General features: G+C 39.8%; 1 protein-coding gene across 4 annotated transcripts in view; it reads left to right on the top strand.

The window, feature by feature from the left end:
• CACNA2D1 (calcium voltage-gated channel auxiliary subunit alpha2delta 1) overlaps positions 1-23,995 on the top strand; it is a 901,795-nt gene that overhangs the window by 435,088 nt on the left and 442,712 nt on the right. For all 4 annotated transcript variants that reach the window (XM_088468929.1, XM_088468931.1, XM_088468930.1 and 1 more), the window contains exon 6: positions 11,799-11,928. In XM_088468929.1, coding sequence (XP_088325055.1) covers positions 11,799-11,928 — 130 coding nt within the window. The remainder of the gene's footprint in view (positions 1-11,798; positions 11,929-23,995) is intronic.

The following is a 23,995-nucleotide window of genomic DNA, read 5'->3' on the forward strand; positions in this document are numbered from 1 at the left end:
ACGCTCCAGGCAGCATTGCTGCATAGATTCTGGCTGCAGGGTGCCAGATGAGACTAGCAGAAAAAAGCTCAGAGGGCAGACCAAATGATTCCACAGGCCTTATATGGACCCCGGGCCTGAGGTTCCCCATCTCTGCTTTAGGACAAACTTAAGTTCATTTGCATTGTCCAAACGTTATATTGGTTACTTAGTATGACAGAGAACTACCTCTCCTACTTTTTCACCCTTAACTTTTTTTGTTTAAAATAGCGCAAATACTGTAATGACATACAACTCTAGTAGTTGCTTTGAGTGCACCTTTAACCTTTGAGTTCAGCTGTGACATTTTGCTGAGATACTTTGTCAAGTCTTGCTAATTTTTTCTATCTGAAAACTACTGACTTAAAATATAGGCCCTGATTCAGACCCGCTCGCTAGATGTGATCGCTCGCATCCAGCGTATGCAAATTTGTCAAAGTGACGTCATGGGAAGCGATCACTCGCCAAGGCATAAGCACACCCACTTTGGCTGTGCGAGCGATCGCTCTATGTATGCAGACACCCATTAGTGTATGTTGAGACGCCCACTAGCGCACGTCATCTCCAGGAAGTGTACATCGAGCACCATTGGTAACGATCGCAGTGCTTGTGGTAGCCTTACCCTGCCGTAACCACTGCGAGGACTTCAGTGTAAAAAACAGGCATGTGACGTGTACTATGACGCTGCCTGTTAATTATGCACGCCTTAAAAACAGCGTTGAAACACCGAGGCATGCCTGCGTTCGCACCTCCACACCCCCGTTATTAGTGTCCTGCCACTGTTACCACCCACAAACGGCCTCGCCTGTCACTCATTTCACTGGCATGTCTTTGCTAGGCGAGCGAGCGGGCTGTGATCACACAGAGTAGTTCACGCTCGTGCAGAACGAAGCGTGTGCATAAGTGTTCGCAAACCATCGAGCCGCTTGCGAGCGGGTCTGAATGAGGTCCATAGTTTGAGCTTTTGCTCTCTGTGTATTTTGTTATGTGCATATTGTGTATCACTGAGTGGCTTAATAAAAAAATATATTTTTTAAAATGCACAACTTTATTCAGGCTAATTTTCACATTTTTATAACATTTGAACAAACCAGTTTGAGAAACTTTATGTGACCAGTTCGAGCATCTATAAACAACATGAATTATTCCATCAATGTATAACCTTTATTACATCATATTTACCTGCTTAAAGCAATACATTATTTTTTCAAATATACTGATCCTTAAAGTTTAATTGTGTCACAGATATTTAGGATAAACTCCAAATACTTGTGTAGATCCTATTTTGAGGCCATTGCATTTCCCACTGAATACAGAGAGCAGTGCAAGTGTATTACAAATGCCTTTCTGTTTGTTTAATGGTGACGCCCTTTGGAGTCATACTATACCACACTATTCCAATCTAAAAAAATTTGCTGAAATTTGAGACCACACAAATTTTCATATTAAAATATATTGTATACTCAATTACAGCGAATGTAGGGCCTGATTCAGACCCGCTCGCGAGCGCTCGCAAGCGGGTCGATGGTGCCCAAGTGCGCATGCGCACGACGGAGGCGACTGTCGTGCGCATGCGCGAGACCCGAATAACGACGGCCAAGCCGTTGTTATGGGTCTCGCACCAAAGGGGGCGTGCTGTCGATGGTGATTGACAGCACGCCCCCTTTGGTGGGCGTGCAGGGGGCGTGGCTGCCCAGACGGAGGCGTTCCCATGGGAACGCCTACCGTCTGGGGCTGGCCTCACTGACATCACTAATGATTTCAGTGGGAGTGCTTTTGGCTCTGATAGAGCCAAAAGCACTCCTGGGCTTGCGGCAGCGAGACCCTACCGCAGGGTCTCGTCGCAAGCCCGATGGTCGCAATGGTCTTGACCATCGCGACCATCATTTTGGCCGCTCGCTATAGCTGTGGGTGGTCACCCACAGCTATGCGAGCGGCCAGGAGGCCGCTCCAAAAAGGAGAAGGGACGGCCCTGATTCAGAGCGAACGCTCTTTCAGAGCGTTCGGCTCTGAATCAGGGCCGTAGTTCCTGATATGTTGTTTTCTAACAATAGCTAATTTTAACAAGGGAAATATTTTTTTTTATTTTTTATGGAATAATATTCACAACATCTGAAACGCAAACTGTAAAATATTTACCTCTTAAGAAAATGTGGCATATTTTGAATAATAATCATATTTCACAGATTGGAATAAGCTGTTAAAGAAGTGTTTCCCTTTAAATGTGTTTTTACACATTGCTTTCTGATCTAATTTTCCTACAATCGTTTTCCTGTTGAACATAAATGAGAAGGTGAGCCATCTAATCTCGGCAAGCTGGCAAGGTGGTGATTGGGTTCAAGAGTTTGTGTAGCAACTGATCATGAATTCTCACGCAATAGGCATTGCTTAATGTTTGCTTCCTCTAAGGGTCAAGTGATATATTCTGCAAATAAAATACTTGCATTATTCAAGTCATGTGATTTCCGATATCCTATTTATTCTAAAGAGCAGGACCACAGGATAGATTAAGGACATTTTTCATTTATATTTAGTGAATGCCATTTTACTTAATTAAATATGCAAGTTTATGGTTAACTGAAAGAGTTCAGTGTATTCATTGATCATGGATGGTGCTGCAATTGTATTGTGTTTCATTAGCATAGTCATATCTATTATGTGTGTGAATATGTATTTTCAGATAAGATAAGGTGAGATGCAGAGATAAGGAGTCAATTACATGATATGTAGATATTATACCTGGAGTAGGAGAGATGTAATGGATAATAATAATAAAAAATAAAATTAAAATATAATGGTAAATCATAATATGAAAATGTTTACAATTTGAAAGAGCATTTTGTGAACTTGGTACCAGGAATCAAGGTTCTAGTTTCAGGTTATTAAAAAAATTATTTACATTATAGTAACGTTTTTTTATATACTATACAGAGTTGGAATCTATTATTCACCATGTCTGTTACTTTTATTTGCTTCAGAAAAAAAGGTTTTTCCTAGAACTTCAAGAACCATGGGGTCTATTTACTAAGCCTTGGCTGGAGATAAAGTGAACGGAGATAAAGTACCAACCAACCAGCTCCTAACTGTAATTTTTCAAACACAGCCTGTGGCATGGCAGTTAGGAGCTGATTGGCTGATATTTTATATCTGTTCACTTTATCTCCATCCAAGGCTTAGTTTCAAAATGTCATAATTGCAGTTCATATTGACACCTACATTTCCCAACAATACTGGTGGTATTTCCTGGTATGGCAGCCATTAAGATGGTCTTTATATTGTATGCTGTTTACTAGAATGCTCTCATTTGTAAGGTGTTTACTAAGATGCTCTGTGTTGTGTAATGGTCACTAGAATTCTCTCTGTATTGTATTGTTGTCATCAGGGACGGACTGGGGCTGCTCAGGAGTCCTGGCAGTCTCTCTAATGCGTGTGCCCCCCATAAAAGTGTTATGCCCTCGCTACGAAAGGGGTGTGGCCACGTCTCACTGAGGTCTGTTGCGTGTCACAGGGCGTGGCCTCGCTGCACGCCCCACGTCTTTCAGTATCCCAGCAGAGCGATGCGAGGTGGAGCAGCGAGGCTGGGGTTTGCAGCTGGACCGGCCCATCTGGCCATCGGCCCTTCTAGCATTTGCCAGAAGTGCCAGGTGGGCAGTCCGGCCCTGGTTGTCAATAAGATACAACCTGTATTTTACACTAGAATGATCTCTCTAGTGCATGCCTGGTCAACCTGCGACTGAAAGTAACTGTTATATATCAGTCATAGATCGGTCACTATAATGCTCTCTAGATCATAAGCCAGTTACTAGGATAGTAGGATTACACTCTTTGTATTGTGTATCACTTGGATCAGGGCATCCTAGGCAAAGCTTCAGCCTAACATCCCTGCTCCCCAATACCATCTTCTTAGAGCATCACACATGAACTTTACTCTTGAAAACAAATTAATATTCTATTAATTCTATTAGAATAGCTTATTTTATTAAGCTATTATTGCTATTTGTATACATATATGTAGCTAATAAATATTGGTAGGCAGGTGGTGACTTTAAAATATCGGTACAAGTTGAGTCTCCCATATCCAAATATTCCGAAAATACGGAATATTCCGAAATACGGAATAATTTTGGCATGACTGAGATAATGAAACCTTTTGATTTTTGATGGTTCAATGTACATAAACTTTGTCTAAGGCACAAATTATTACAAATATTGTATAAAATTGCCTGCAGACTGTGTGTATAAGGTGTATATAACACATACATGCATTCTTTGTGTATATTGTTGTCCCATTTTCAAGATATTTCACTATGATATGCAAATATTCCAAAATACGGACTATTCCGTTATCCAAAATACCCCTGGTCCCAAGCATTTTGGATATGGGAGACTCAACCTGTACAGCTATTACATTTCTTCCCTAAAGTAAAATAAACTGTCACAGCAGTCTGCTCTTTATATAATTTAAACCACTTATTTGTTAATAATAATAATAATAATAATAATAATAATAAATTAACAGAACAATACAATGCAGACAAGGACATGGTGTATACACATTGCTGCATTAGCGGTTATAAGACCCAAAATAAGCAGCAGGGAGTCAGCAATCAAGTGTTAGGTGCCCTTGCAGGGAGTAAGGAGTAGATGAAAGTAAGGAGAAGCACATGAGGGAAGATAGCCCTGCTTGTGTGTGCTTACATTCTAAAGGGGAGGGTCAGACAAACAGGCATGACACAGATGGGTAGACAGGGAGGAAGGAACATGTAATAGCAAGATAGAATGAGAGCTGGAAGGCCTTGATGAAGTAGTGGGTCTTGAGAGCCCATTTGAAGATTTGTAGAGAGGTGGAGAGTCTGATAGGGAGAGGGAGAGAGTTCCAGAGGTAGAACATAGCACAGGCAAAATCTAGGAGGCGGGAGTGAGAGGAAGTAATCAGTTGGCAGGAGACGTGGCATAAATTTGTTGAGCGAAGTGGGTGGGCGGGAGTGTGAAGGGAGGTGAGGTTATAGATGTAAATGGGAGAGGATTGGGTGAGGGCTTAATAATATGGACATACACTTTCTAATGATAAACAGGAATTAAAAAGACAGTTTTGCCTTTTGAAATTTACTTGGTTTAAGTCTTTCATTGCTGGCACATTACCATAGTAATTCTAGATAATTCTAGATAATAGCATAATTAGACCATTATATTATAAGGTTAACACTGGAGATTTCTTCTACAGACAGTGGAATGACTTAAGGGGCCTATCCATTAGGCGACCTGAAAAACTGAACGACTAGCGTTCTGTCCTTCAGGTCGCCAAGGTGCGGTGCCCGCATTGAACGGCGTTCACTGAACGTCATTCAGTGCAGGAGACCAACCTCCTATCTGCGAACATGTGGTACCTGATGATCGTCGTCAGGTTGACGAGCATGTTCCACAGATAGTCGGCAAGGAACCAGTGTGCACGTGCATTGCTGGTCCTTGCTGGCTATCCATTAGATGACTTTCTGAACGTTCCGACCAAAACCTCCTGGTTGAAAACAGAATAAAAAATTTGTTTTCTTCTTTTGCTTCTCTTCCCTGGACAGCAGCCTTTAGCTGACTAGTCTTCTAGCTAAGGCTGGTTTGATTCTCCTTGTCTGTTACAAGGGGGCCTATTCATCAGCACTAAATGGCCCGCAGTTACTGCTGTCCCTGACGAAGGGAGGAACCCCGAAAATTTGGGAGTAAATAAAGGACTTCAAGTGCTGATTGCAGGCCTATTCAGTGTCTCCCTAGTTTGGATGAATATATCAAGTGTTGCTGCACTTGGGGATGGCACCTCAGCAAAGAAAAACATATATCCATTAAGTGAGTGCCGGGTACATGTTGAGTTTTATATGTATATACAAATATATATATATATAGACAATCCAAAAGGAAATCGGCACTCCAGAGACATCAACCGAATTCAAGTGTATTGCGTATATATATATATATATATATATATATATATATATAATATATATAGAACAAATGTAGGTGTCACTCTCCGGTCTTGATAATAATCCACACAGGTAACTCTGTCACATATCAACGTTTCGAGTTTATTATCAAACTCGTCATCAGGACAAGTACAAACACACACTTCTCACCTTATATACACCTGTATGCCCCCCTCGGACGCGCGTGTCCGGCCCCGTTCAGCGCGGCTTCCGGCTGCCGTTCAAGCATCTGCGCTCACCGATGACGTCACCGCTGCCGTCGCGTTGCCTAGGGAACCGTGCACGCACTGTCCGTGTACAAAAATCACATATCTGTGAAACATCACCTAATAGATGTTGCAAAATAAACAAATAAGTGCACTAAAAACTACAGCTAATTTCTGTATATATAAGTAAATACTTCGATCCTAAGAGTAGATAATTTTTAGGATAATGATTGTTACTAATGCATATGTCAAAAGCACACATTATAGAGAACAATTTATACACTGTATTACATACATAGGGTTAATATATCTCTAATATCACATCTTATGTATCTATTGAATAATTATTTTTAAAAATAGAACCTTACTGATTTATAACTATCAATCCTCAATATACTAGTACTACAATACATAGTGTCTTATTTCATCTCAAATGAATGCTGAAAAGACCAACTGCTCATTAAGACCCTTAGGTTTGATGGTATCTAATAAATATATCCATTTGGTTTCTAATCTTAACAAGGCTTTATGTCGATCACCACCCCTGAGATTTTCCGGTATGTGATCTATGATCATGTGTCTTAAGTTAGCCATATTATGCTTCTTTTCACAAAAGTGTCTAGCTACCGGTTGCTCTGACATTTTTCCATTAATTGCCATTCTAATGGCTGATCTGTGTAGTGCCATCCGTTCTTTGAAAGTACGGATGGTCTTACCCACATAGCACAGCCCGCATGGGCACATAATCAGATATATAACAAAAGAGCTTGTGCAGGTAAGTGGGTGTTTTATTGGAAATTTGCGTCCTGTATGGGGATGCGTGAAAAATGTGCCCGTGATCATATGGCCACATGTCACGCAGCCCATACATTTGTAGCAACCTCCGCTTTTCTTTTGTATATTAGGTAATTTATTCAACTCTGTGATGTCAGATTTAACTATTAGATCTCTAAGGTTCCTATTCCTTTTTAAACACGGATGTATTATTGTGTGTTTAAGGCCTTTAAGGTCCTTATCATTTTGTACAATAGGCCACAGGGAGCGAGTGCTATTATTTATAATGCTATTGGCAACACTATACTTGCGTGGCCAATTAATCTTCCCCACGTTCTCATCACTTTTTTTAATACTTTTCTTTAATAAATCACTTCTAGTGAGTTTTTCCACTCTATCCTTGGCTTGTTGCAGGGTTCTTGGTGCATATCCCCTATCTTTAAATCTATTACACATTTTATTTAGATCATGTTCTAATTGATCTCCATCACTCGTTATTCTTTTAACCCTCACTAATTGTGAAAAGGGCAAACTGGTTTTAGTGGCAATCGGATGGAAACTAGATGCTACCAATAATGTGTTGCTGTCTGTGGGTTTAGAGAAGATATATGTGTTTAACTTATTTTCTTCCCTTTTTAAGGTCACATCCAAAAATTGTATCTGTTCCAGACTCAGATTAAACGTAAACTTAATAGGACACTGCCTACTGTTAATATCCTCCATCAGGGTTTGGAATTCATTATAATTCCCTTGCCATTGGCCACCTCTGCGGGTTTTCCTCCATTTTGGCCGTGCCTATTTCTTAGGGGTGAATACCCGTGCAAGGCACGGCCAAAATGGAGGAAAACCCGCAGAGGTAGCCAATGCCGCCGTGGTACCACCCAGAGGCAAAGGCAGGGGACGCAAGAAATAAGCACTGTATTTATTTTGTCATCTAGAATTTTCTCTAACGCAGAAATGAGAGTGCTCAATAAAGGATTGAGTTTTATACCTACTGTACCATTCAATGATTTTGAATGGAAGGTTGAACAGAACTTACTATATCGTCAATTAAAACTATGTGAATTTTTTGGCAAAGACACAACGATGATGACTGATATATCGGATAGAAAATTTAAAAAGAAGTCACAATTTGATCCTATCTCACATAATGTATCGATACAGAGTTTCATGAAGGCATTAGACATACAAGTATTGGAAAGTATAAAGAAGGCACCAAAGATTAGGTATAACCTAACACGAGAAGAACGTAAAGCGGTTAAAGATCTCAGTTCATATAATGATGTAATATTCCGCCCCGCCGATAAGGGGGGTGGGATTGTAATCCAAGATGTTGGGGACTATATAGAAGAACTGGAAAGACAACTTTCTGATGAAAAAGTATACACAAAGTTGGACTCCAACCCAACGTCTAAATTTAAGGAACAACTGGACACTATCCTTGACACAGCAGTGATGAACCGATATATTGATACGGACACATGTGAATTCTTGAAAACAGAACATCCTAGAGCTCCATTATTATACAGTGTACCCAAAATTCATAAGGATCTAACTAGACCTCCAGGACGCCCGATAATATCGGCCAGGGGCTCTCTTCTTAGCCATGTCTCCGAATATATTGATCATTATATCCAACCATGTGTACAGGCTGAACCCACCTATTTAAAGGATACAACAATGTTGTTAAACAAACTGGAGGAATTGGGAGAGCTGCCCCTGAATGTGTGGATGTGTACGTTGGATATAACGAGTTTATATACAAACATACCACACAGAGAGGGAATGAAGGCTACATTTGACCTTCTTAAAAACAACAGCTTTTATAAGGGTCCCAATCTATCCTTTTTGATGTCCTTGTTGGAAGAGGTACTATATAAAAATTACCTTTACTTTAATGGAAAATTCTATTTGCAACGCACGGGATGCGCCATGGGTTCCCATGTCGCATCGGCGTATGCGAATAGTTATATGTTTGCCATAGAAAAATAATTTTTTTACAACAGTGAAGTGAGGGATAAGATAATATTCTACAGTCGTTTTATTGATGACGTTATCCTATTTTGGCAAGGGAATTATAATGAATTCCAAACCCTGATGGAGGATATTAACAGTAGGCAGTGTCCTATTAAGTTTACGTTTAATCTGAGTCTGGAACAGATACAATTTTTGGATGTGACCTTAAAAAGGGAAGAAAATAAGTTAAACACATATATCTTCTCTAAACCCACAGACAGCAACACATTATTGGTAGCATCTAGTTTCCATCCGATTGCCACTAAAACCAGTTTGCCCTTTTCACAATTAGTGAGGGTTAAAAGAATAACGAGTGATGGAGATCAATTAGAACATGATCTAAATAAAATGTGTAATAGATTTAAAGATAGGGGATATGCACCAAGAACCCTGCAACAAGCCAAGGATAGAGTGGAAAAACTCACTAGAAGTGATTTATTAAAGAAAAGTATTAAAAAAAGTGATGAGAACGTGGGGAAGATTAATTGGCCACGCAAGTATAGTGTTGCCAATAGCATTATAAATAATAGCACTCGCTCCCTGTGGCCTATTGTACAAAATGATAAGACCTTAAAGGCCTTAAACACACAATAATACATCCGTGTTTAAAAAGGAATAGGAACCTTAGAGATCTAATAGTTAAATCTGACATCACAGAGTTGAATAAATTACCTAATATACAAAAGAAAAGCGGAGGTTGCTACAAATGTATGGGCTGCGTGACGTGTGGCCATATGATCACGGGCACATTTTTCACGCATCCCCATACAGGACGCAAATTTATAATAATAACTTACATGCACAAGCTCTTTTGTTATATATCTGATTAAGTGCCCATGCGGGCTGTGCTATGTGGGTAAGACCATCCGTACTTTCAAAGAACGGATGGCACTACACAGATCAGCCATTAGAATGGCAATTAATGGAAAAATGTCAGAGCAACCGGTAGCTAGACACTTTTGTGAAAAGAAGCATAATATGGCTAACTTAAGACACATGATCATAGACCACATACCGGAAAATCTCAGGGGTGGTGATCGACATAAAGCCTTGTTAAGATTAGAAACCAAATGGATATATTTATTAGATACCATCAAACCTAAGGGTCTTAATGAGCAGTTGGTCTTTTCAGCATTCATTTGAGATGAAATAAGACACTATGTATTGTAGTACTAGTATGTTGAGGATTGATAGGTATAAATCAGTAGGGTTCTATTTTTAAAAATAATTATTCAATAGATACATAAGATGTGATATTAGAGATATATTAACCCTATGTATGTAATACAGTGTATAAATTGTTCTCTATAATGTGTGCTTTTGACATATGCATTAGTAACAATCATTATCCTAAAAATTATCTACTCTTAGGATCGAAGTATTTACTTATATATACAGAAATTAGCTGTAGTTTTTAGTGCACTTATTTGTGTATTTGTTTATTTTGCAACATCTATTAGGTGATGTTTCACATGATATGTGATTTTTGTACACGGACAGTGCGTGCACGGTTCCCTAGGCAACGCGACGGCAGCGGTGACGTCATCGGTGAGCGCCGATGCCTGAGCGGCAGCCGGAAGCCGCGCTGAACGGGGCCGGACACGCGCGTCCGAGGGGGGCATACAGGTGTATATAAGGTGAGAAGTGTGTGTTTGTACTTGTCCTGATGACGAGTTTGATAATAAACTCGAAACGTTGATATGTGACAGAGTTACCTGTGTGGATTATTATCAAGACCGGAGAGTGACACCTACATTTGTTCTATCCACTATTCAGTGAGCACCACGGCAAGCTTACCTTGGATAAGGAGTGCCTGCACCCTGGAAATTATATATATATAATATATATATATATATATATATATATATTTATATATATATATATATACACAATGCGGGTCTTCCGAGGACAGAAGAAGGAGGCACTCATCCGGACTTGTTCAAACAATAAAGAGCATATTTAATAAGCCGACATTTCAAAGCCGATAAGGCTTTGTCATCAGGGTGTGAAATGGGCACCTCGGCAGCTAAACACTATTCTGGAGTGCCCATCTACATGAGACTATATATATATATATATATATATATATATATATATATATATATATATATATATATATAACAATCCCTCTGGCGGCACTCCGGATAAGAAACTTCAGACAAGCAAAGCGGTGTTTAGCAACGTTTCCAAAAGCGCTTATTAAAGGCGCTGAAACGTTGCTAAACACAGCTTTGCTTGTCTGAAGTTTCTTATCCAGAGTGCCGCCAGAGGGATTGTTATGTGACAGTGTGCTTGATGACATCAGGCTCATTGAGGAGGGCACCCGGTGAAGTATACATTTGTACCATTGAGTGCCGGATCATGGTTGACATACATATATATATATATATATACACATATACATATATACATTTCCAAAGAAGACAGCACTCTCGGGCTCTATTTAAAAAATTCCAGTGTATGCATTTTGAAATAGAGCCCGAGAGTGTCGTGTCTTCTATGGAATGTGTATTATTTATGTTACACTGGCACCGGAGCCAGATGTGGACTAATGTGACAGAGTGCCGGCAGTTTTGGGAGTTTATATATATATTTTTGTGATTAATATATATATATATATATATATATCAAATTTTTGACGTATGTAATGTGAACTATATATATATATATATATATATATATATATATATTTCCTACATATTTAATGTGCACTATATATATATATATATATATATATATATATATCCTACATTTCTAATGTGTACTCTTTTTTTTCCCTTGTATTAATCCTATTTAATATTTAATATCATTTTAGCCTGAAAAGATTGACAACGAATCTGTAAGTCATCGAATCAAGCCCGTATTTCAGGAGGATCCTGTCTTTAGACGTCAGACATCTTACCAGCATTCTGCTGTGCATATTCCGACAGACATTTACGAAGGCTGTAAGTTACCGAAATAAAATTTTTCAAATATAGGGGCCAAGATGATTTAATTGGTGTTACATGCCCCTTCCCTAAAGTAGGTGGATATGCTGCTTTAGCAGAGTCCTGTCCTGATAGGAAACAAGTGCACAGACATCAGCAGAGGGAACTGAGTATGGGCCTTAATCAGAGATGGACGCTAATGCTACCCCTGCTGCAAATTTGTACACAGTGCGAAAATATGCAAGTTTTGCAGCCACTGGGATTAGTATTGAGACTCCCATCGGCAACTTCACAAATCCAAGCGATTGCGTACAAAGAATCAGCATTGGTCGCAGATCAGTTGCTAATCGAAGTTATAGTAACCCGTATGGTTACTTAGAATGGCAGCCGGAACTGAGGTGCTGGAACATTTGCAACTGTGTACAGGATTGCAGTTGCATTCTTTGACACGTCCCCACAAAGGTCACAACACGTCTGCGTTTTTGTCCCAACTCCCCTGTTACCTCCTGTAAATCCTCACTGACTATCAATCACAATGCGTCCAAATCCTGGCTGCGACCACCGCCGCTAATTAAACTTGAAGCTTGCACAGTACGACACAGACACATGTGCAGATCACAGATAATCACTCAACTGCATAAACTTCGGCATTGCATCCATCTCTGAATCAGGCCCTATATGTCTAATTAGATAAGTACATCTACCTTTATACAATTCCTTTTCTTTTTGTTATATTACTGAAGGGGAAGATAATAGGAGAAGTAGATGTGTTTCCCATAACAATCAGATTACATCTATGATAAATTGTACTAGATCAGCTAGAATCTGATTGGTTGCTGCTACACTTATCCTCTATAGAAGTTTTGATACATCCCCCATAGAGAGAGTGGTTATCCTTCCAAGATACACACTATATTATGAGCTTTTCTTGTTAAGTTAACTAGCACTTCAATTGTTTTTTTGTTTTTTATTGTTTTCCAATTATTTTTGTCACCTCCCTCCATAGTAGCTGCCATTAGCCCTTTCTAGCACAAAAGTAAATCCTTGTAGACTGGCCCAGTGAAGCAGTTAAGGCCTTCCATACATTGAGATTTTAGCTAATCCCCAAAAAGAGAAAGAGTGTAACAGAACTTGAAACAGTACCTTATGTGCTAAGCCTCTGATCATCATCTGACTGGGCACATATCCTGCCTTTGGATATGTTTGCTCACAATAAATAATAGTTTGAATCCTCTACTGGGGATTCATCATTATTTTATTTTTAGAGATATTGCAAAGATAAAAAAGGATTACATCTTCAGTATATTCATGATTCCTGAATATCAGATTATGGCTATATGTACTGTAAAACATGAATCCAGTCACCGTACAATTGTATTCCCTTTTCATTGAGAATTGCAAATATCTTTTATTCCTTCAAAAAGCAGGCAAAAATATTTTTCTTTCAGGTAAAGACTTTGGGGTCTATTTACTAAGCTGTGTTAGGAGATAAAGTTAACAGTGATAAGGTACCAGCCAATCAGCTCCTAACTGCCATTTTTCAAACACAGCCTTTGACATGGCAGTTAGGAGCTGATTGGCTGGTACCTTATCACTGTTAACTTTATCTCCTAACACAGCTTAGCAAAAAGATCCCTTAAGGTCATACCACCTGATCTAGGGCCACCAAGAATGTAAAGTCAAGGAAAACGTATCTTCTTATTTTTTTTAAACGCCTAGTAACACTGGAAGGAATACGGGGCCTGATTCAGAGGTACACACAGTGTCGATATCGGACACAGTGGATCGATTCATGGATACTGCGCATGTGCCAAAGCTGCACTGCACATGCGCAGCGATGGACTTAAGAAAGCAGCCGTACAAAGGATTTTTCCGCAAAGTGAGTGACAGGTAATTAGCATTCGGAGGAGGTAATGTAGAGTGGCTACAAAAACGCAGGCGTGTCCGGACTATTTTTTGGGCATTCCCTATTGAGCCTGTGCGAATTGTTATGCAGTTGCTCAGATTTTCGATGTGTGACCGTTGTTTCGGATGTTTACTTTTTTGTATGCAGTTGTGGTAGGCATCTCGGTGCACATCAATTGCAGTAGTGACAGGATTTGCTTGCACTTCTGAATCAGGCCCACCAGGGAAGAACGTTCCTGGATGGCTGCTGACAATATTTATGTTAGTCTTCTATTGTATAAATTACATTCAGATTGTTATAGGAAATAGGGTAGTTTGGGTCAGGAGGGATGATATCTGGCTATAGGGGTTCGACTCCTTATGGAGTTTTCTGATTGTTGTCTTCACCCAAGTACAGGCAGCTGTAGGGACATTATAGGCTCAGTGTACTGTACCTTGTTTAAGCATTTCCTTGTGTGTTGACATGTATGTACATTTTACCTACCCTTGTGAGGACTAGCATCATATCTCATTTAGCTCTATGGGAAACAGGGCTACTAGAGGCGTATCTGTAATGGATATAGGGTGTACACATGCCCACACCGCACCCATTGAAAATACTTACCTCACTGTTGGCACCTCAGGTTTAACCGGGATCATGACACACCCATCAGAGGTATGGTGGTCGGAAGGAATCGGTATGTAATACCGCCGGCCGCATGGCCGGCAGTTCGATTCCCGGCAGCGTCAGGCCGACAGCGCTGGAAATCTCGATCGTCCCCAGGTAAGTATGAACTAACTTAACCTACCCCCCTAACGCTAACCCTCCCTTAGGGGTACCTAGCCCTAACCACACCCCCAAGTGTCTAACCCTAATATCCCCTCTAAATGCCTAACCCTAATCCCCCCTCTAAGTGCCTAAACCTAAGTCCCCCGGGGGGGTGCCTAACCCTAACCTCCCCCCGGGGTGCCTAACCCTAAACCTCCCACCCCCTAGCCTGACCCTAACCTCCTGGGGGGGTGCCTAACCCTAAGTCCCCCCCGGGAGCCCTAAACCTAACCCTCCCCCCCACGTCTGTATGCTCGCGGTGCCCGGCATCCGTTCGATCGGGATGCCATGTGCCGGTCCCACCGGCGTCGGTGAAATGAACGGCGTCTACATCTAGACGCCGGTCATTTCACCCTCGCCGGGATATGACAGTCGGGAAGCCGGCTGTCGGTATAATGTCAGCCGGCTTCCCGATTGCATCCCGGTCGCAATCATGGGGGGATGAGCAAGGTGGAGCAATCATGGGGGAGAGGGCTGTTTGGCTCCAGGGGCTTGTCAAGGTTATTGAAAAGTAGAATTCTTGACACAGTTTGGGTCAATGTGTCTCATTTAATAGTTGGCAATCTAATATCAGTGTGAACAGAGGGCCTGATTCAGAGCCGCTCGTAAGCGGCCGCTCGTTCGCTCCGAGAGATGTTCGCACAACTGCGCATGCGCATGGGTCGTAATGCGCATGCGCCAACCAGTCATTGCGGTCGGAAATCGAGCGCTCGCAAAATAGCGAGTGCCTGCTAATTTGAGTGACAGGATGAGGCATTTGTGGGTGGTAACAGGGGAAGGTGCTTGAAAACGGGGAGTGGAGATCCGAACGCAGGCGTGCCAAACGGTCAAAACGGGCATTTTAAGGGTGTGCATAATTAACAAAGCAGCGTCATCGACCACGTCACTTGGTTGTTTCTTAGCCTGAACTGTTCGCATGATTGCGGTAGGAAAATCCAACCACAAGCACTCCGAGCAGTTCAGACGCCTTTCGATGTACTCGATTAATCAAATAAATAGCGGAGATGACGTAGGATGTGAGCGGCCAGGGGGCGTCGTTACAAAATAGCGAGTGCATGTTTCGTTCGCTCGCTCAGACATTCGTCAACAGACCGCAAAGAGTGAGCGCTCAATTTAAATAGCCGGCCCCTTTTTCTGAACGAGTGAGCGCAAATAGCGTCCGGCTCTGAATCAGGCCCAGAGGTAACTGTCAGTCACTTGCAGTTTTCTTCTTCAGCCACATGTGTGTTATCTGATCGACAGTTACTTCTGCTGAGAAACAGAGTTGATTAATTAATTTAAGCTAGGACCCCAACCTATTAACTTAATTTACAAAGCAATTCCACATGTGCTGCATTACTTTTCATGCATCTGACATGCATAGTCTCTTAAAAGTGCCATCCAGTGGGGAGAAAAGTGTCTTGCAGAGAATTTCATTATTATGCTTTGGGAAAAACACTTGACATGATAAAATGTTCTTCCTTAACAGTATGTGGAAGAATAACAAAAACACCCAGTGTTACACAATTTATGATGCGACATTGTTATATTGAATACATTGTTATGAATTAATGACCCTAAATAAAAGTATCGATGAATAAGCAGAACATTCATTTTAGTTCATCTTACATATGTATAATGATTTTTATTTGAGGAATTTATTGTTAGCAAAGCAATAAAGTATACAGATGTGTCCTTACACCTAGGGGTACATTTACTAAAGTGAGAGTTTTTAGAAGTGAGTTTTAAAAGTGATGTTACCCATAGCAACCAATCAGATTCTACTTAATATTTAACTAACACCTTCTAGAAGATAATAGCTAGAATCTGATTGGTTGCTATGGGCAACATCACGTTTAAAACTCACTTCTAAAAACTCTCACTTTAGTAAATTTACCCCCTAGTGTCTATACGCCATATAGTGTGATGCTCCCATCACGAATGAGGTGGTCCAAGAGGACTAGCGCACCTTAGTCTTCTGTACATTTACTTTAGCATCTAATTTGCATTGCAGGCACAGCGATACAACCCTCACAGTGTACTAGAGATGCTGGGCTGTGACTTTAACCACACAGGAATTAGTTTTAAACACGTGCAAAGTCGCAGATGAAGCGACAGCATTGCGACACTTCGTACACAGATTTAGACTCAGACGCACACCACTGTACAAATGTTGCACATCAAATTTATCAGATCAATGTAGAAAAATAGTTTTGTCCCTCCCAGTTGTTTTATTTCTGCAAATAATATACATATTTTGACTGAGAAAGACGCTCGGCACGACCAAGTCTCCCGTGACCTAGGGCACCGAGAGGGGCTATTTGCTGTGACTTGAGCAACAGTGTATGAGAACACATCTATATATTTGGGAGGTTGGCATAATTTCAATATCAGCAGAAACTATAGATATTTCTACCATACTTTTCTGCATATATTTCTAGAATTTGTTTACAGATATAAAAAGTGAATTTCAAATTATAGATAAGATATCCCTCCAAATTGCCATAAATAAAATCTTGTTTTAATTTTAATTAACAAAGTTCAGAAAACATATCCTTCATGACAGATTTAATTTGGAACTGTTTAAGCATCTAATATTGTAATGAGTTTTATCTTGTCAATTGCATTGAAATGATCTTGCTATTTATGAATGCGTTATCCAAAATATAATTTTGTATACACATATAATTATCAGCAATTAGTTAGAAGCATATTTATTATGCAGTGTCCTAGTTACATATCTCCTGGTTTATACATTTTTGCTTTAATCTTTTGATTCTAATTTCCGTGAAGGCAATAGATCATGTGTAATGTATTTTTACTTCAAAATTGTTAATTTATTATTATTATTATTACTATTATTATTATTATTATTATTATTATTATTATTATTATATTATTATGATTATCCTTTATTTATATGGCACCACAAGTGTTCCCCCTCGCCTTACAAAGTACATAAACAAATGAAAAAGAAACCAGTGACTTACAGTACAATACAATGCAGGACAAGGACATAATTTATACACATTGCCACAGCTATATTAGAATTAGTACAATTAATAAACTTAGTAAATGAGCATGTATACATTGGAAAATAATTTGTAAGTCCAAAATACTAATCATATTTACTATACCTGATATTGTCATTACATTACATCTGAGGTTTGTGATGTCTATTTTTTGAACTGTAAAAGCACAACACATAAGTTCTATGCATTTAGCACGATTCCATACACATTAATGAGTCTTGTTAATTAGATCATCTAATACTGAAAAGTGTATAATTTATCAATTACTAATTCAACCTCTCTAGCTTTGAAATTCACAGCATATAGAATTATGTTTGTAAAGCTTAAAACATTACAGCCCCTTTCTACACGTGTATATATAGTGCTTTTGCTCTGATGGTACTCAGCGCAACGCTGTACCAGCATCTTTTTCTTGCTGTAATTTTAAATCTTATAATTCGTTCTGGAAAAAGGAAGATATCACTGAATTAATTCACTCCTGTTGTGTGAGCAAAAAGATTCCTTGCTGCGGTGCTCTCCCTGAGGATGGACGTCCCCCGTATGTATAAATTTCCAAAAAAGAGGCACTCACAGGCTGAATAAGCTTTAGAAAAAAACTAGTGCTTTATTGCATTAGCGCATCAATGCAATAAAGCATTAGTTTTTTTCTAAAGCTTATTCAGCCTGTGAGTGCCTCTTTTTTGGAAATTTATATATATATATATATATATATATATATATATATTAATATATATATATATTGTGGTTGCTTGTGTACCCAACCATCTGCTCACGGTTCTTCCCAGCTACTGTACCTCAGTCTATTTACAACATTAAAAACCTATTTAGCTATCTCTCAGGCAGTTGTAACAATACAGTGCACATCACAATTGTCATATATGTAGTTCTGAATAAACCTATTGACTACATGGGAATGTGAGGAACAGCAGCTGCTGAACAATTACTTCTGAGCACATATACATAATACTAAAAAGACAGTTAAGCACAAGCTATTTACAGGTACACCTGCTTCAGAACACACTTCTAATATCTACCTCCGCAAAACTATAAAGTAGCCCTCATACAGGTACGTTGTACTGAATGGGCACAAGACAATCTCCAGATTACCAGTTACAAATTAATATGCCACATATGTTATACCGGATGTGAGACTCAATGCTGTGTAATTAATCACTCACACTGTTGTCCTCCATGCTGTTATCTGTAGCTGCTGTCCAATTGGGTTGGTTACGGGATGCCAGCGCTCAGGTATTGGCTCTCAGAATCCCGACGCCAGCACCCCAACTGGGTTACAATGCCGACACTTACCAGTAAGTAGGCTAACCCTATCCCTAAACCTAACCATCCCTCCCCGCAACCTAAACCTAACCCTCCCCCCCCGCAGCCTTAACCTAACCCTCTCCCCCGCAGCCTAAATCTAACCCTCCACCCCGCCTGGAGCCTAACCCTAACCCTCCCCCTTGTGCCTAACCCCTAACTCTCCACCTAATCCTAATACTTACCATTGGGATGTCAGCAGTCGGGATGCTGGTGCTGGGATTCTGACTGGTGTCTGGATTCTGGCACCGGCATTCTACGCGCCGGCATCCCGACCGCCGGGATCATAATTGCATCCCGTCCTAATCTCCCAGTGTCAGGCCTTCCACCATTACTTAAGAGTCCATTGTCCTTCTCTCTCTAGACACAGGTTATTGGTACCTTGGTTCTTTTAGTATAACAGTTTTGGGCTGTGTGCAATATTCACCCCTACAGGCCTGAAAACATACCCATTGTCTTTAACTACTCTGCCTCTCAGAACTGTGTGTAACTTATCTCTCAACCATAGCTGTTCCTGCATAAATACTGTCAGTCTCCAGTCAGACAAGGGTATGGCTGTCATGAAGGGCTCAAACTTGTACTCAACCCAGACATTAGTTATACGCTGACAAACTTCCCGGCACATGGTTAGAGTAGATACAACTCTCCATATTTCCATCTTTATCTCAACCTATAAGGACCACATACTTTTGATTAATCACACCAGTCATGACAAATGGAGACCTCTATGGGAATGAAAAAACGATATTAAATCCACTGATTTTGTCACTTACTCCCGATCCCCTCCCTATTGCAGTATTATTAAACCTCTCAAATATGGTGCAACCAACTGATTGTAGTCTAAGGAGTGTTCTAAAAAGTTGATAGAGTTAACCTGTTTTACAATACTTGGTGCAATTTATGTTCTGTAATGTTCTGCAATATTGTTCACCACAGGGCTGGCATAATATATTTAGCGTGGTAAGCATGGAAGAAGGGTGCCACTCTCCTGAGAGGCCTACCCATTTTCTGTGGCCTAGATTGTTTTATTATTATTATAACGAGGCGCTCACTTGGCTATTGCCCTAGAATCGGAAGTACTGTGGTCTTGTCTGGATGGCCTGGGATTGCTATTCCCTCTAGTAGCTGGACTCTCACTAGGGTGACCTGTTCCCCCACACCTTTGTCTCCTGTTCTTTACTCATCATTCCTTCTACTACTTCCCCTCCTCTAGTCTGCTCACTCCACCACTCTCCTCCTATTTCCCTTCTTTTCTTCATTTGGATGGTACACATTAAAGGTCTGATTCAGAATTAGGAGCAAATAAAACAAAGAAACAAGCAAGATGCAAGTTGTTTCTGTTTCAATTCAAGGGGTGCAAATACATTTTTATTTTATTTGTTATTTTTGCTTGCATGGAAAATGCTGTCTGTTTTGTATGTAGTGAACAAATACTTGTGAGCAATTTTATTTTTACATAGAAATTCAGGATGAAACTGAGACACCTCCCATCCCAATTTTAAATCTGTCTGCATACTTTAAATCTACCCTGCATGCAGTGCATCATGGTTAAACCAAGGTGAAAATTAGCTTTTTTTATTTGTTCCCGTAAATCAGGCCCTAAATGTTAACATTGAGGTACCAAATTATAAACTAAAAATAAACGGTTTGTATTTCTGCTTAGATGTTTTATAGTTTAATCTTTGGTCACAGTGCCTGGAAGCTTTATTGTCAGTTTAGTAAATTAAAGATTATACAGATTTAATTTGGTGGGCTATACAAGTACACTGCTTTCTGGATGGTTTATATTGAATTAAGGTCAGATAACATTTGTCCACTCTTTTGATTATCGAATTTCAGTGTTGTCTGAGTCCTCAGCAGCAGCACTACTAATGTGTTTGCCCTTTCAGAAGCTTCTTCAGGACTAGTTCCTATGGTTACAGCTCTCAGTGTCACCCTTCTTCCTATTTCTCTCTCTACCTCATGACTACATGTCTTGAAATATTTTAGATAATTTTGCTTATATATTTAACCTCTTGTCACCTGTGTGCAAAAATATACATCCACAGGAGGACACCATACCTGGAAGCTGTCTATAACACAGGGGAACAAAAAATATTTTTTTTTCTTGCCAAGGATGTTAAGATCGGTTTGAGAGAACTCGCAGGTCCTATTTTTGCATTAGATCTTCGCTATAGCTGAATTGGCTCCAGTTTTCAAAGTAATGAAAAATTTTAAAATTCAATTATTTTCTCCATTTGAAGTACCTTACTAGTCTAGGCCGCTTTACTTAACAAAATCTACTTAGTTTTGCTTTTTTAACAACTACCCTCTTTCAACAACAAAAATTATTTGTTTTATTTGTGATAGCGTAGCTGGTAGTCACGTTTGAGAAACATAACAAATCATATCTCCTCACTAACGCTGGGAGGAGGCGTGGCAGTGCAATGCTGAGCCTGCTGGGACATCCTAAGACCACAGCCACGCCTCCCCCAGCATACAGAGAGGAGCAACGGAGAGGACCGAGTGACACAGCACACCTCCTGTTCCTTTGTACGGCCCTCTCTCTGTCCCACCACAACCAATTTCCCGCCGGTTGGGCTAGTTTTGTTCAGTACGTCCTCGGCTTTTGTTGGGAGTTAGCACTGAATGTGTGAAACAAAATGTTTTTGCCATAAAAATGAGTTCTTCTCGAAGACGGTGTACATCCCAATGTTTTTTGTTATATTTGTGGCAAATATAGTGTTGCGAAAGAAAGAAAAAATATAACTGTATTCGTGAAACAAGCGTATCAGGCTTAATTTGGACGTCACGTAAGCCAGCAAGACAAGATTTGGGTGCCTCACAAAGTTTGTAAAACCTGCGTGGAATCACTCCGCAATTGGACTAAAGGTGATCAAAAAGGACTTCATTTCGGCATACCTATGATGTGGTGTGAGCCAAAAGATCACTTGCTTGACTTCTATTTTTGTGCTGTAAATGTGTAGGGTATGAATCGATTTAAGAAATGCAAATGGAATACCCAAGTGTGAATTCTGCAAAACAAACGATACCATATAGCGAAGATTTACCTGTACCATTATTCAGTTCTTTGTGCGAAGTTGAATGTGATGATGTGGAAATGTTAATTTCATCCAGTGCAAGTGACAACACAGATGAAAGTGAGTTTGAAGAAATTTCCTCTACTCAAAAAAATTTTCTCAAAAGGAACTAAACGATTTAATTTGTGACTTGAATTTATCAAAATAAGGAAATGCGCTTTTAGCATCCAGAATTAAAGAATAGCACTGTCTTGAGCCGAATGTTACTATAATGTCGTAACGAAATAGAGAGCAAGCCATACTGTTGTTCTTTAGCCAAGATAACAATCTTGTATATTGCAACAATATTCCGGAACTTCTCCAGATGATGGGCTTACCAAAATATCGAGCAGAAGACTGATGGCTCTTTTTGGATAATTCTAAATGGAGCTTAAAATGCGTATAACTGCACATAACTGCACAATGGGAATACATTTGCGTTAATTGCTATCGGTCATTCAACAAACTTAAAAAACAGTATGAAAATATAAAGTTAGTCTTAGAAAAAAATGCTTATTCTCAGCATCAGTGGTCTGTTTGTGTCGATTTAAAAATGGTAAACTTTCTTCTTAGGCAGCAAAGTGGATAGACTAAGTATCCTTGTCACATATGCTTATGGGATAGTCGTGCAAAACAAAAGCACTGGCAGCAAACCGTATGGCCTCCAAGAGAAGTTATAACCGTAGGAGAAGCCAACATCATTCATGAGGCCTTAATTGACAGGAGAAAAATCATACTGCTGCCTCTCCATATCAAACTGAGTTTAATTAAACAATTTGTAAAAGCATTGGACAAGTCAGGCGATTGTTTCACGTATATTTGTCGAACATTACCATCTCTTATTATTGAAAACTTAAAGGCAGGAATTCTTGAAGGCCCACAGATATGGAAACTGGTGAAGGATCCAAATTTTACCACATCTATGACTAAACCGAGTCTGAAGCATGGCTGAGTTATGTGCCTATCATTCAAAATTTTTTAGGCAATCACAAGGCCGACAACTATCATGAATTAGTCCACAACATGCTAAAATGTTTTGAGAAAGTAGGTGCCAACATGAGTGTTAAATTACATTTTTTGTACAGCCATTTAGATCACTTCCCGCCCAATCTAGGAGATTTAAGCGAAGAACAGGGCGAACGCTTCCACTAGGATATTCAGGTAATGGAAGACAGATATCAAGGAAGATGGGATTATCACATGATGGCCAATTACTGTTGGAGTCTGCAAAATCTTACAAAAAACGTTTTTCATAGCTTCCTAACACTTACTGTATGTATGTAATTATCCTGTGTCTTTTTATAACAATTTACTAATCAAATTTAATCAGAATAAAAAAATAGATTTTTAACTATTTTTAACATCATTTTTTATCAATAGTAAAGACATATGCATATCTCAAAAACTAGAGCCAATAGAAAAATAAGCATGGCATATTCATGATCAGAAGCACAAAATTAATAGAAATCGACTCTTAAATCCTTGGCAACAGATTGACTGTTCCCCAGTGTAATCATTACTTCTGGTTCCTGGATATCTCATTTCTCATGGATCTTGGACACTGAGGTCCACTGTTTGCCAAGTGCTTCCACATTTATAGCAGAAAATGTTTTGGTGTCATAGTAGTGATGTCATCAGGGATTGCCACCAGTGCCGAAATATCAACAGGACAGGCAGAGCAGTCGGTCAGTGGCCACCCACACATAGCTACATCACTAGCGTGACAGGGGTTTTTGTATGGCATAATGTGAACTTGGGACACTACAGTGTGTTTAACACATTTGTGGTGCTGGGAGTATTTACACACTGTATATTTTTTGTAACATCACCAGCATATCATATTGAGAATGTTATTGGTAGGGGCCCCACAAGTTAGTTGTCCTGTGGCCCCCACAAATCTTAATCCGGCCATGTTTTCCTTAGTCTAGGCAAGCACAAATCACTGCAAAGGAGACCAGCCTTTTTTTTTTTTTTTTACCCAAAGT

The sequence above is a fragment of the Taudactylus pleione genome, unplaced genomic scaffold (genome assembly GCF_031769625.1).
Source record: "Taudactylus pleione unplaced genomic scaffold, aTauple2 ptg000086l, whole genome shotgun sequence".
NCBI lineage: Eukaryota > Metazoa > Chordata > Amphibia > Anura > Myobatrachidae > Taudactylus > Taudactylus pleione.